The sequence below is a fragment of the Melanotaenia boesemani genome, chromosome 20, assembly GCF_017639745.1.
Source record: "Melanotaenia boesemani isolate fMelBoe1 chromosome 20, fMelBoe1.pri, whole genome shotgun sequence".
Taxonomy (NCBI): Eukaryota; Metazoa; Chordata; class Actinopteri; order Atheriniformes; family Melanotaeniidae; genus Melanotaenia; species Melanotaenia boesemani.
In genome coordinates this window covers 16,517,605-16,531,443 of record NC_055701.1, presented here as the reverse complement: position 1 = coordinate 16,531,443, position 13,839 = coordinate 16,517,605, and the positions used below count along the sequence as shown (strand labels likewise).

General features: G+C 42.1%; 1 protein-coding gene across 2 annotated transcripts in view; it reads left to right on the top strand.

The window, feature by feature from the left end:
- The first annotated feature begins 277 nt into the window (after positions 1 to 277).
- dync1h1 (dynein, cytoplasmic 1, heavy chain 1) overlaps positions 278 to 13,839 on the top strand; it is a 28,531-nt gene continuing 14,969 nt past the window's right edge. For both annotated transcript variants that reach the window (XM_041971680.1, XM_041971679.1), the window contains exons 1-36: positions 278 to 612; positions 1,819 to 1,906; positions 2,098 to 2,271; positions 2,380 to 2,635; positions 2,760 to 2,946; positions 3,045 to 3,316; positions 3,428 to 3,655; positions 3,821 to 4,474; positions 4,570 to 4,992; positions 5,104 to 5,283; positions 5,384 to 5,533; positions 5,661 to 5,807; positions 6,007 to 6,147; positions 6,265 to 6,441; positions 6,800 to 6,910; positions 7,039 to 7,158; positions 7,255 to 7,494; positions 7,683 to 7,838; positions 7,981 to 8,094; positions 8,187 to 8,297; positions 8,389 to 8,598; positions 8,711 to 8,857; positions 8,961 to 9,127; positions 9,294 to 9,467; positions 9,585 to 9,939; positions 10,056 to 10,250; positions 10,343 to 10,625; positions 10,767 to 10,867; positions 11,052 to 11,211; positions 11,517 to 11,757; positions 11,850 to 12,033; positions 12,124 to 12,336; positions 12,474 to 12,712; positions 12,807 to 12,963; positions 13,075 to 13,299; positions 13,389 to 13,619. In XM_041971680.1, coding sequence (XP_041827614.1) covers positions 363 to 612; positions 1,819 to 1,906; positions 2,098 to 2,271; positions 2,380 to 2,635; positions 2,760 to 2,946; positions 3,045 to 3,316; positions 3,428 to 3,655; positions 3,821 to 4,474; positions 4,570 to 4,992; positions 5,104 to 5,283; positions 5,384 to 5,533; positions 5,661 to 5,807; positions 6,007 to 6,147; positions 6,265 to 6,441; positions 6,800 to 6,910; positions 7,039 to 7,158; positions 7,255 to 7,494; positions 7,683 to 7,838; positions 7,981 to 8,094; positions 8,187 to 8,297; positions 8,389 to 8,598; positions 8,711 to 8,857; positions 8,961 to 9,127; positions 9,294 to 9,467; positions 9,585 to 9,939; positions 10,056 to 10,250; positions 10,343 to 10,625; positions 10,767 to 10,867; positions 11,052 to 11,211; positions 11,517 to 11,757; positions 11,850 to 12,033; positions 12,124 to 12,336; positions 12,474 to 12,712; positions 12,807 to 12,963; positions 13,075 to 13,299; positions 13,389 to 13,619 — 7,461 coding nt within the window. In that variant the 5' untranslated portion in view covers positions 278 to 362. The remainder of the gene's footprint in view (positions 613 to 1,818; positions 1,907 to 2,097; positions 2,272 to 2,379; positions 2,636 to 2,759; positions 2,947 to 3,044; positions 3,317 to 3,427; positions 3,656 to 3,820; positions 4,475 to 4,569; positions 4,993 to 5,103; positions 5,284 to 5,383; positions 5,534 to 5,660; positions 5,808 to 6,006; positions 6,148 to 6,264; positions 6,442 to 6,799; positions 6,911 to 7,038; positions 7,159 to 7,254; positions 7,495 to 7,682; positions 7,839 to 7,980; positions 8,095 to 8,186; positions 8,298 to 8,388; positions 8,599 to 8,710; positions 8,858 to 8,960; positions 9,128 to 9,293; positions 9,468 to 9,584; positions 9,940 to 10,055; positions 10,251 to 10,342; positions 10,626 to 10,766; positions 10,868 to 11,051; positions 11,212 to 11,516; positions 11,758 to 11,849; positions 12,034 to 12,123; positions 12,337 to 12,473; positions 12,713 to 12,806; positions 12,964 to 13,074; positions 13,300 to 13,388; positions 13,620 to 13,839) is intronic.

Genomic DNA, 13,839 nt, shown 5'->3' with positions numbered 1-13,839 from the left:
AACATCTAATAAAACTCAGCCAAAATAACAGAGCGCCCCAGTTCAGCTTTATTATGTACAGTGCAATCTTAGATATTGCTGTATCATCGTAGACTACTCCCCGTCGACCATATATATATTTTTTTTAAGTGACTTATTAATTCAACTGCAATATGGGTATTGTAGTTTTTATTAGCCCAATCCAGCGAACTGCCCACCTATTGAACGACAAGGACCACAATCCTTTGCGCAAATAAATGAGACTGTCACCCTTGCGGTGATTTGACAGCAGCAGTCTGCCGGTGTTGTGTGCTGTTTTACGTCAGTGTTGTGTCTTTGTCTACGTTCTTACAACATCTGGTCTCCGTTAACTTCTCCAAAGAATGTCTGACGGCGGGGGAACGGAGGAAAACTCCGGCACCATGGAGGTGTCGGCCGTTCAAACGGTCGCTGATACCTCCGTGTTGCAGAAGCACATTCGGAAACTGGTACCGCTACTGTTGGAAGATGGCGGCGAGGCCCCTGTTTCACTGGAAACCGCCCTGGAGGAGAAGAGCGCAGTCGAACAGATGAAGAAATTCCTGGCCGATCCCCAGATTCACACTATCCTGGTCGAGAGAAGTGCTCTCAAAGGTACATTTAGAAAAAAAGACAGTAAAATGAGAACTGTTTGCTCGCTCTTCATCGATATAAATGCAACGTCTCGTTCTAAATAGACGTTAAGATTAACAAACAGCAAAATATTAAAATATAATCGATTTAATAGCTAGCTTATGGCAATGCTTGAACCTTTTATATCCACCCATTAAATCGCCATATTTTAAAGGAACTGCGCCACACTGGGTATGGTAGAGAAGTCTATGCTTCACTTAATACCTTAGCTTAAACTGGTTATCGTTTTATGGCCCGATAGTGACAGATTTCTGACATGAGTGTATAATTTACTGCATGCATCACCTATTCCGGACCCGCTGAAACATGGACATATTGAAAACCTGCAGGACACAAATGTAACTGCATTTGTATATCAGTGTATTTTTATTTTAAAACAAAAAGATAATGTTAGTTGCTAACTGTGCTGTATAAATAAACAATATAAAAAAAACATTCCAATACAAACAAATCATTTATTGCAATTAAAATAGAATGAATCAGTTGTCAAAACACAAGTCATACTGTGTCCAACTTCTTGTGGTTTTATCATGTGAACCTGCTTGTGTCAATGAACACATTATCGCCATTTACCTGCAGGCGAATTAATTCTCAGTTTCTGACCTGCTTTCCATTCACACCAGTGTTGAATCTCTATCCTTTGATTCTACACATGACCAGCCACACAGTCCAAGCCTGCGAGCTCTGGATTCCTTCCCACAGAAAATCACTTCCTCACCCTGGTTGTGGTTTTCTACAGATATTGCTGCAATGCAGAATGCAGTATTTGGCTTTTTCTGGCAAGCCACACTAGTAAATGAGCGTGGCTAGACTTCTGCTGCAACATGGCCTATTGTACACAAATGAAGTCATCCCATGCTTTAATATTCATCATTAGCAACATGATAATCTGGCAACTAGTATTCATTCCTTAACTGGTGTTGCACACAGATGGCATTGTTGAAAGTGGTGGGGTTCTTTCACGAATGCAGGATCTAAGACAGCATTAATATTTCTACTGTATTGTGATCACATTGAGTAGGTAATAATGGTCCTGTCTTTACTTGTGTTGTATACAGTGAAACTAAAATTTAAATCTATAATCTAAATCCAAAATCTTTTACAAATTCAGTCGTCTCTCGGCCTATTGCCCACATAGGACTTTGATTTAATTTGTTTTTCACACAGAGGATGTTGGAGATGAAGGAGAGGAGGAGAAGGAGTGCATCACCTACAATGTCAGCATTGACATTCACTATGGGATCAAGTCCAACAGGTAAATGATTAAAGTCATACACTGAAGAGATGATTGTTTACAATCTTGTCATAAAAACTGGACAACATCTCCCATTGCTCCTGAAAGCTGCACATCTTTACTCTAAAAGATTGTTTATATGCTAAACAGGTAAAGGTTATTGTAAAGCTCAAGTAATTGTTAACATGTCTCCATCTCTTTCTTTGTTGCAGCTTGGCTTTGATCAAGAGGACAGGTGTCATCGATGCAGACAAGCCCATATCAACTCAAGTTCGGGTGTTGACCCTGAGCGAGGATTCTCCCTATGAGACGCTTCACTCTTTCATCAGCAATGCTGTTGCTCCTTTTTTCAAATCCTACATTCGTGAGTCCGGCAAAGCAGACAGGTAATATTGATATAGCTATGGTTTCTATTCATCTTTAGCATTAGCAGTTGATCTAATGGATGGAAAATTTTTAATTGCATCACAATATTCTTTATCATGACTCCACAGAGATGGAGATAAGATGGCCCCCTCTGTTGAGAAAAAGATTGCTGAGCTGGAGATGGGCCTTCTCCACCTGCAACAGAACATTGAAATACCTGAGATCAGCCTTCCCATTCATGCGATCATCTCAAACATTGCCAAGCAGTGCTACGAGCGTGGGGAGAAGCCAAAGGTCACTGACTTTGGTGACAAAGTGGAAGACCCAAGCTTCCTCAACCAGCTGCAATCTGGAGTTAACCGCTGGATCAGGGAGATCCAAAAGGTTCTTTTAAATCTGTCAAACACAATTTAAATGGTGCTGATACAATGAATCAGTCTTTGGGAAAATAAATCCATTAATTGAACATAGCTGGATTTATTGTTTCTGTCACTTATCCCCCTTCTAGGTGACAAAGCTTGATCGCGACCCAGCCTCAGGCACTGCCTTGCAGGAGATCAGTTTTTGGTTGAATCTGGAGAGAGCTCTCAACAGGATCCAAGAGAAGAGAGAGAGCCCAGAGGTTCTCCTCACACTGGATATCCTTAAACACGGCAAACGTTTCCATGCTACTGTCAGCTTTGACACAGACACTGGTGAGTGACAGAAGAATAGTATTACTTGACTTAATTCACTTTAGTATTTGTGAAGTAAAATGAAATGCTGACTTTTTTTTCTGTGCTACTCCTCACAGGCCTGAAACAGGCAGTGGAGACCGTTAATGACTACAATCCATTGATGAAGGACTTTCCTCTTAATGACCTGCTTTCTGCATCAGAGCTTGATAAGATCCGCCAAGCTCTGGTAGCCATATTTACTCACATGAAAAAGATTAGAAATACAAAGTATCCCATCCAAAGAGCACTGCGTCTAGTGGAGGCCATCTCCAGGGACCTAAGCTCCCAGCTTCTTAAAGTGTTGGGCACCAGAAAGCTGATGCATGTTGCCTATGAGGAATTTGAAAAGGTTTGTGTCATTGCATCTCCTGTTGCATTCCCCCAAGTGTGTCTTTTTTTTTTTTTTTTTTATCAAAATGGACATTTTCTTAAATTGACTGATTTCTTTGTGTACGTGCAGGTGATGGTAGCATGTTTCGAGGTGTTCCAGACCTGGGAGGATGAGTATGAGAAGCTGCAGGTGCTTCTGAGAGACATTGTGAAGAGGAAGAGGGAGGAGAACCTGAAAATGGTGTGGCGTCTGAGCCCTGCACACAGGAAGCTTCAGTCCCGGCTGGATCACATGAGGCGGTTTAGAAGGCAGCACGAACAGCTGAGGGCTGTCATTGTTCGTGTGCTTAGGCCTCAGGTAAATTTCATTCAGCATCTGTAATGGCAACATTTAAACTAGCATGTTATAGTATACTCCTTTTCCGTCATTTTTCAACATTCCTCTTCTAAAAGTCCATTAATAAATGTTTTAATATTGGGTTTTATTACAATATGGGTGACAAAATTTGCTATTTGTCTCCAGGTATCTGCAGTGCCACAACACGCCCCTGGTGAGACAGTTGAACCTGAAGATATGAAGGTAGCTGGAGTTCTCTTTGATGCTGCCGATGCCAATGCAATTGAAGAAGTGAACCTGGCATATGAGAATGTCAAAGAGGTGGATGGCCTGGATGTTTCTAAGGAAGGCATGGAAGCCTGGGAAGCCGCCATGAAGCGTTATGATGAACGCATCGACCGAGTTGAGACCCGCATCACTGCCCGCCTGCGTGATCAGCTGGGAACTGCCAAGAATGCCAATGAGATGTTCCGCATCTTCTCCCGCTTCAATGCTCTCTTTGTTCGCCCCCACATTCGTGGCGCCATCAGGGAGTACCAGACACAGCTCATCCAGCGTGTGAAAGATGACATTGAGTCACTGCATGACAAGTTCAAGGTGCAGTACCCTCAGAGCCAGGCCTGTAAGATGAGCCATGTTCGGGACTTGCCACCTGTGTCTGGCTCCATTATCTGGGCCAAGCAGATCGACCGTCAGCTCACTGCTTACATGAAGAGAGTTGAGGATGTTTTGGGAAAAGGCTGGGAGAACCATGTGGAAGGGCTAAAGCTGAAGCAGGATGGAGATAGCTTCAGAGCTAAACTCAATACTCAAGAGATTTTTGATGACTGGGCTCGCAAGGTATATACCAATAATATTATTATTTTTTCATTTATTTTGAATGAAGTCAGTATTTAGATGTTTTTTTAACATAATCCTGTTGTGTTATAAATCAGGTCCAACAGCGCAACCTTGGTGTGTCTGGTCGGATCTTCACCATTGAGAGCACTCGTGCCCGTGGAAGGACAGGAAACATGCTCAAGCTTAAAGTCAACTTCCTTCCAGAGATCATAACCTTATCCAAAGAAGTACGCAACTTGAAGTGGCTGAGCTTCCGTGTTCCTTTGGCTATCGTCAACAAAGCCCACCAAGCTAATCAGCTGTACCCATTTGCCATCTCCTTGATCGAGAGTGTACGTACCTATGAGCGTACTTGTGAGAAAGTGGAGGAGAGATCCTCCATCTCACTGCTGGTGGCTGGGCTCAAGAAAGAGGTTCAGGCTCTCGTCACTGAGGGTATCACTCTGGTCTGGGAATCCTACAAGCTCGATCCCTATGTGCAAAGGCTGGCTGAGACAGTCTTCAACTTCCAAGAGAAGGTTAGAATGATGGAATGCATGCAGCAAAAAAATCCTACTTTAAGCAGGCATTTTAGAACTGCTTGACATGTTTAATCATGTCAAATATATTTTTTTTCCGGTTGTTTCCAGGTGGATGACCTCTTGCTAATTGAGGAGAAGATAGATTTGGAGGTTCGGTCTCTAGAGACTTGCATGTTTGACCACAAGACCTTCACTGAGATCCTGAACCGTGTCCAGAAAGCTGTGGATGACCTTAATTTGCATTCTTATTCCAACTTGCCCATTTGGGTCAACAAGCTTGATATTGAGGTAGACTTGTAAATATGATCTACATATTTAAGTCTTTGTTTCATTCTGCAAGGTTACTTTTTTTGTATTACATTGAAAGCTTTTGTTGATGATATCTTAGATTGAACGCATCCTGGGAGTACGTCTTCAGGCTGGTCTTAAGGCCTGGACCCAGGTGCTCCGTGGGCAGGTAGAAGACAAAGCTGATGTGGATATGGATACAGAGGCTCCACAAGTCAGCCATAAACCAGGAGGGGAGCCCAAGATCAAGGTAACTGCTATGACTAGTAACACTGTAACCTTATGTCACATTGATTTGTAAATGTTGATACATTACAAACTTTGGTGATTCCTTGGATATTTGGACATAGCTGACTATTTTATCTTTTTATTTTCAGAACATTGTCCATGAGCTAAGGATTACAAACCAGGTGATCTACTTAAACCCACCGATTGAGGACTGCCGCTACAAGCTCTACCAGGAGATGTTTGCTTGGAAGACTGTCATCCTTTCTCTGCCCAGAATCCAGAGCCAGAGATACCAGGTTGGGATCTTAAAACAGATATTGTTTTTTTTTTCCTGGAGAGGATCTATAATAACTCGTGGTACAAGCCACTTTGGCAAAAATGCCAATCCGAACACTTGAAATGAGTTGACAGTTCTAGTGCTGTCTTGGACATTTTTAACTCAGATATCTAGGGGTCAGATGCTTTTATCTAAGCCAATTTGTCCTTTCTCATCAGGTGGGTGTCCACTATGAGCTTTCAGAGGAGGAGAAGTTCTATCGTAATGCCCTGACCAGGATGCCAGATGGTCCTGCAGCGTTGGAGGAAGCCTACAATGCAGTGGAGGACATAGTCAATGAGGTTGAGCAGTATGTAAAGGTAAGATCTGTCTTGTTTAAACAAGAAAATATAACGTGTTATTATCTATTGCTGATTGTTGTTTTGATTTGTGACAGTTTTACTTTTGATCATTGACACTCTGTCTCCCCTGTCTAGGTGTGGCTGCAGTACCAGTGCCTGTGGGACATGCAAGCTGAAAACATCTACAACCGTCTTGGTGAAGACCTCACCAAGTGGCAGGCCCTGCTGGTCCAGATCCGCAAAGCACGTGGAACCTTTGACAATGCTGAGACTCGTAAAGAGTTTGGACCTGCGGTCATCGACTATGGCAAGGTAGGAATGACTGAAAACTTTAGCTTTTTTTATTTCTTTTCATCTGGATAAAGCATTATTTTCTTGTTTGCGTGAGTTGTGTGGTTCCCTGTGTCTTTTTATTTATTTTATCTTTTTTTACTTAATTTATTTTATCTTTTCACTTGTTTTTGTTGGTTTAATAAGAGCTGGTGGAGCTAAACAGAGAAACACATGGTTATTGTTTTCTATTTTTTTTCTGTTATTAATATTGATGATTTTTGATGTGCAGCACTTAAGAGACATTTTTTAAACATGCTTTATAAATAAAGTGGATTGGATTACAATGTAAATCATTTTATGTGTCTGTAAGCTTGATATTATGTGACTTTGCCAACAGGTTCAGTCTAAGGTGAACTTGAAATATGACTCCTGGCACAAAGAAGTCCTCAGCAAGTTTGGCCAGATGCTCGGCCAGAATATGCAGGACTTCCATTCCCAGATCTCTAAGGTAAAGCATGATTAGAAAAACCTTGTTAATTGTACCCTCCTAGTTGTTTTCATTAGAAAAAACCGATACTGTAGTGACTTTTTAAAACTAGTTTTATATATTTATTAAAATTCTTCTGTTCTTACCAGTCCCGGCAAGATCTTGAACAACATTCTGTGGACACGGCTAGCACCTCAGATGCTGTCAACTTCATAACATATGTCCAGACCCTGAAACGCAAGATCAAACAGTTTGAGAAAAATGTGGAAGTAAGTGCTCTGATGTATCTACTATCGTCTTTTTCTTGTTAGTGTTTTGTCTTAAAAAATTGAAACCGTAATACTATCCCAACATTGTATCCGTAGTTGTTCCGTAATGGACAGCGTCTGTTGGAGAAGCAAAGATTCCAGTTCCCTCCATCTTGGCTCTACATTGACAACATTGAAGGTGAATGGGGGGCATTCAGTGACATAATGAAGCGCAAGGACACTGCAATCCAGCAGCAGGTAGCCAACCTTCAGATGAAGATTGTCCAAGAGGACAAAGCTGTGGAGAACCGCACCACTGACTTACTCAGTGACTGGGAGAAGACCAAACCAGTTGCAGTAAGAAAAACAATAATTTTATTGAATTTGAAATATCTTTTATATGGCTTATGGTATTAAGCACACATGACTTTATAAGTCCATATTTCTAAGAGAAAAGCTATTTTAAATATCAGATTATATATTGTATCCCATGTTTATTAAAAAAAAATCTATTTGTGTGTCTCACTCACAAATTGTTCCATCAGGGTAACCTGCGTCCTGAAGAGGCCCTTCAATCTCTGACAATCTATGAAGGCAACTTTGGTCGTCTTAAGGTTGAAAGGGAGAAGTGTGCTCGGGCCAAAGAGGCCCTGGAACTCACTGACACTGGTCTGCTCAGTGGCAGTGAAGAGAGAGTACAGGTAATGTCTGAAGTCAAAGATTTGATATCAGTTGTTGAAGAATTATTGTAATATAATGAATAAGTAGACATATTACTAACGGAGTAACATTTAAATAGATGATTGTCTCAAGTCTCCTTTCAACTTTTGCTGTGATTTGCAGGTGGCCCTGGAAGAGCTCCATGACCTGAAAGAGGTTTGGTCTGAGCTGTCAAAGGTCTGGGAGCAGATTGACCAAATGAAAGAACAGCCATGGGTTTCTGTGCAGCCTCGCAAGGTACAACAAACACAATCTCCACTGTAATGCACAGTGTTGTACTGGTCAAATCCTGCTTGAACTACAACCATGTCTGTATTTTGAATATTCAGCTCCGCCAGAGTCTGGATGCTCTTCTGAACCAGCTGAAGAATTTCCAAGCAAGGCTCAGACAGTATGCCTCCTATGAGTATGTCCAGAGGCTGCTCAAAGGATACTTAAAGGTCAGAAAACCCATTTTTTTTCTACTAAATGTAAGTTTTGGTTTAAAGAAAAACAAAAGTAAAAATGATCTAGCCTTTGCTTTCACTCTAGGTCAACATGTTGGTGATTGAACTTAAATCAGAGGCTCTTAAGGACCGCCACTGGAAGCAGTTGATGAAGCGCTTGCATGTGAATTGGGTCCTGTCAGAGCTGACCCTGGGGCAGATCTGGGATGTAGATCTGCAGAAGAATGAGATGGTGGTAAAGGATGTTCTCCTGGTAGCCCAGGGTGAGATGGCTTTGGAGGAATTCCTTAAACAGGTGTGAAGAGAGGGTTCATAAGAGGGGGGGGGGGTAACTGAGTTTTGTCTTTGTACAATTTTCACTGGCTGTGATTTTTAGTTAATATTTGAGCATTTTTTTTTATTGTCAGATCCGTGAAGTGTGGAACTCGTATGAGCTCGACCTGGTGAACTACCAGAACAAGTGCCGTCTGATCAGAGGCTGGGACGATCTTTTCAACAAAGTCAAAGAACACATCAACAGCGTGTCTGCAATGAAGTTGTCACCTTACTACAAAGTAATCAGACTTCCATTTTTAGTTAATTTAGACTACAGATTATATTTTCAAATAATTAAATTCTACAGAACTGCATTAACATAATGTTATTTTGGTTTTTAAGGTTTTTGAGGAAGATGCTCTGAGCTGGGAAGACAAGCTGAATCGTATCATGGCTCTGTTTGACGTTTGGATTGATGTCCAACGTCGCTGGGTGTATCTAGAAGGTATCTTCACCGGCAGTGCTGACATCAAACATCTGCTGCCCGTAGAAACCCAGAGATTTCAGAGGTAAACTTACTGTACCTTACAACTGAAATCTGATTGGTAAAAGCCACAATTCATGTTGGTTTTGTGTTACTATTTTAGCATTTTCACAACTTATATCTTGTATTAGTGCGTTCTTGTTTTCTTCTTATCCAATACAGCTAAAACATTTTCTGTCTTTATCTCACAGTATCAGCACAGAGTTTTTGGCCCTGATGAAGAAGGTGACAAAGTCTCCTTTAGTGATGGACGTGCTAAACATTCAGGGAGTGCAGAGGTCCCTGGAGCGTTTGGCTGACCTGTTGGGAAAAATTCAGAAAGCCCTTGGAGAATACTTGGAGAGGGAGAGATCTTCATTCCCCAGGTACGCAGACAATCCTGAGGCAGAGCTAGTTAAAGGGAATTCTCCTGTTTAAAAAAACATCTTAAATTGAAACATTTCTAAAAGATCATTAAATCTATATTCTTTTGTTGTTGACAGATTCTACTTTGTGGGAGACGAGGACCTCCTTGAGATTATCGGCAACAGCAAGAATGTGGCCAAACTCCAGAAACACTTCAAAAAGATGTTTGCCGGTGTCTCCAGCATCCTGCTCAATGAGGACAACACTGAGGTGCTTGGTATCTCCTCGCGTGAGGGTGAGGAGATTGTCTACAAGACACCAGTCTCCATCACAGAGCACCCGAAGATCAATGAGTGGCTGACGCTGGTGGAGAAGGAGATGAGAGTGACGCTGGCCAAGCTTCTTGCAGAGTCTGTCACTGAGGTCACAGGCTTCAACACAGGCACAGCCATTGACCTGAGCCAGTATATCACTTGGATTGATCGTTACCAGGTTGGCATTAAGAAATCTGATTGCACACGCTCAACAAATAATGCAGTAGAATTACATTTTTACGGACATGGAAATCTGTGCTCTTGTGCTAATTTCACTTTATCCTTGCTCCACAGGCCCAACTGGTGGTTCTCTCAACTCAGATTGCCTGGTCTGAGAACGTCGAGTCTGCCTTGACCACCATCTCTGGTGGTGGGGACATGTCACCTATGCAGGGAGTGCTGTCAAATGTGGAGGCCACTCTCAACGTGTTGGCTGACACCGTGCTGATGGAGCAGCCTCCACTCCGCAGGAGGAAACTTGAGCACCTGGTTAGAGGGTTTTTCTCTCCTCTACCAAATATGATTCTGAGTAGTGTTTTTATAATGAATTTTCTGAAATCCATCCTGTAATCCATTCTTAGATCACTGAGCTGGTGCACCAGCGTGATGTGACCAGGACTCTGATCAAGAACAAAATCGACAACCCCAAATCCTTTGACTGGCTCAGCCAGATGCGCTTCTACTTTGACCCCAAGCAGACAGATGTTCTGCAGCAGCTCTCCATTCAGATGGCCAATGCAAAGTTCAACTATGGCTTTGAGTACTTGGGTGTTCAGGACAAGCTTGTCCAGACCCCACTGACAGACCGTTGCTACCTTACCATGACCCAGGCTCTAGAGGCGCGTCTTGGAGGATCACCATTTGGTATGAAAGTTGAATGAGGCTGGGTTTTTTTTTTCTTTTGTTTTTCTTTTTGTCTTTTCTAAAAAAGATTGAGAATTTTTCTTTAAAGGAGAAAGTGTTGCGTATTGAACACTGAGTTGACTGAATTTGCTCGCCCTCTAGGACCCGCTGGCACAGGAAAGACAGAGTCTGTGAAAGCCCTTGGTCACCAGCTTGGCCGCTTTGTCTTAGTCTTCAATTGTGATGAAACATTCGACTTCCAGGTATGACTGTATAAATATATATTTGTTTTTCAGCTGCTTTTGCAACCAAGATAATAATAAACCATAAAATATTAATAGGGGTTAAGTGATTAAACTGTTTGTCTGTTAATGTTTGTTAACATGTCTAATTTTTAATTATTATTAATATTATTTTTTTATTTTATTTTGAACCCGTGTTCCGTAGGCCATGGGTCGTATCTTCGTGGGTCTGTGCCAGGTAGGAGCCTGGGGCTGCTTTGATGAGTTCAATCGTCTGGAAGAGAGAATGCTGTCTGCCGTCTCTCAGCAGGTCCAGTACATCCAGGTGGCCTTGAGGGAGCATAGCAATCCCAACAGAGACAGAAGTATGTATATGTGTTTGAACTCTATTGTGACAAAGTTATCCTTAAATAAGTTTATCCAAATTGAAGAACTTGAACACAAAAACATCCACAGAGTTTAAATGACTTCAATCTCCAGCTTAACATTATGTGGTGGGGAAGTTAAAAACTGACAGTCACTATCTTTGTATTTGTGTGACTAATCTGTTTTACAATGCATAAATGTATGAAATGTATGAATGTATAATGTTAAAAATTCAGCTTAACATTTCAATACAAGCCCTTTTATTACTCCACTCCACTGTGAGTAACATGTATTATTGTTCCAGGTGTGCCTGTCACTACGGAGCTCTTGAACAAGCAGGTGAAGGTGAGCCCAGACATGGCCATCTTCATCACCATGAACCCTGGCTACGCTGGCCGTTCAAACCTGCCTGACAATCTGAAGAAGCTCTTCCGCAGCTTGGCCATGACAAAGCCCGACCGTCAGCTCATTGCACAGGTCATGCTCTACTCTCAAGGTTTCCGAACAGCTGAGATCCTTGCCAAGAAGATTGTACCCTTTTTCAAGTATGTATCAAGTTTAGTAGAACACTCAACCAATTTCAGAAGGATTTGGAAATGGTGTTTTCCTCTGATTTAATCTTGTGCTTTTTTTGTAGACTGTGTGATGAGCAGCTGTCATCCCAGAGCCATTATGACTTTGGTCTCCGAGCCCTCAAGAGTGTGCTGATCAGTGCTGGTAATGTCAAGCGTGAGCGCATCCAGAAAATCAAAAGGGAGAAGCATGAGCGTGGAGAAGATGTCGATGAGAACGAGATTGCTGAGAACCTTCCTGAACAGGAGGTATTGAAACTGTGGCTTCATTGACATGAGTCTGCACTATTTTTTTATATGGCGTTTTTGGCAGCATTTTTGCCTTTCCATTTGCTTTAGATCCTGATCCAGAGTGTGTGTGAGACCATGGTCCCCAAGCTGGTGGCTGAGGACATCCCTCTGCTGTTCAGCCTGCTGTCAGATGTCTTCCCTGGAGTTCAGTACCACCGTGGAGAGATGACAGCTCTGAGGGAGGAGCTGAAGAAAGTCTGTGCAGAGATGTACCTCACCTACGGAGATGGTGATGATGTTGGCAGCATGTGGGTGGAGAAGGTATGAAAATAGCATACTTAAAATGCTTCCATGTGGTGTGTTTACAGTTAGTGTCAAACGTTACAACCTGATGAGCAAATCAAGATGCACACAGGTTGAGTAGTGAGTTCAACTTTCTATCAATTCAATTCTTATAGGTGCTCCAGCTGTACCAGATCACACAGATCAACCATGGTCTGATGATGGTGGGTCCTTCAGGCAGTGGCAAGACCATGGCATGGAGAGTGCTGCTGAAAGCCTTGGAGAGACTGGAGGGTGTTGAAGGTGTAGCCCACATTATTGACCCCAAGGCTATCAGCAAAGATCATCTGTATGGAACCCTGGACCCTAACACTCGAGAATGGACAGATGGCTTGTTCACACACATCCTCAGAAAGTGAGTTCAGCTTAATAATGAGTTTGAATTTCAAAGGTATTCTGTAAAGCTGGAAAATCTAAAAATATCTTTAAACTGTTTTTCTCAATTTCAGGATAATTGACAATGTTCGAGGTGAACTTCAGAAGCGTCAGTGGATCATCTTTGATGGTGATGTCGACCCAGAGTGGGTTGAAAATCTGAACTCTGTGTTGGATGACAATAAACTGCTCACACTGCCGAATGGAGAGCGTCTCAGCTTACCACCAAATGTAAGAGCACAGTATTTCAAACACAGACCTCTATTTTTTATTTTTTATTTTTTTAGTCTTTTAGCATCTGAGCTGGTGGCAGCATCGTTTACTTTTACTTTGTCCTTTCAGGTGCGTGTGATGTTTGAAGTACAGGATCTGAAGTATGCCACTCTCGCCACGGTGTCACGCTGTGGTATGGTCTGGTTCAGTGAGGATGTCCTCAGCACCGACATGATCTTCAACAACTTCCTGGCTCGCATTCGTAGCATCCCGTTAGATGAGGGGGAGGATGAAGCTCAGCGCAAGAGGAAAGGCACAGAGGATGAGGAGGAGACTGCTTCACCAATGCTGCAGGTAATTTAGGTGCAAAAAATGCCCAGAATACTTAAAGACTGGTCAAATATTTAATCTTCACTGATGTTCTACTGTCTGCTTTAAACTAGATCCAGAGAGATTCTGCAGCAGTCCTCCAGCCGTACTTCACCTCCACAGGTCTTGTGATCAAGGCCTTGGAACATGCTTCTAAGATGGAGCACATCATGGACTTCACTCGCCTGCGCTGTCTGGGCTCATTGTTCTCAATGTTGCACCAGGCCTGCCGTAATGTGGCTCAGTACAACAACAACCACCCTGACTTCCCTATGCCAATTGACCAGCTGGAGAGATACATGCAGGTAATGTTCGACTTTTTGTTCTCTGTGTAGTTGTTAGAAATACAATTTACAAAAGCATCACATTAATTTCTATAAACTAGGGGTAGGACTCGATTAAAAAAAAAAAAAAGTGATCTGTCTAATTACAGGTTTTGTACTTAATTAATCTTGATTAATTGCATTTTAATTGCATTAACAGTATTTGTCCCAAAAAGCAACAGTTTTTAATATAAATGCATTT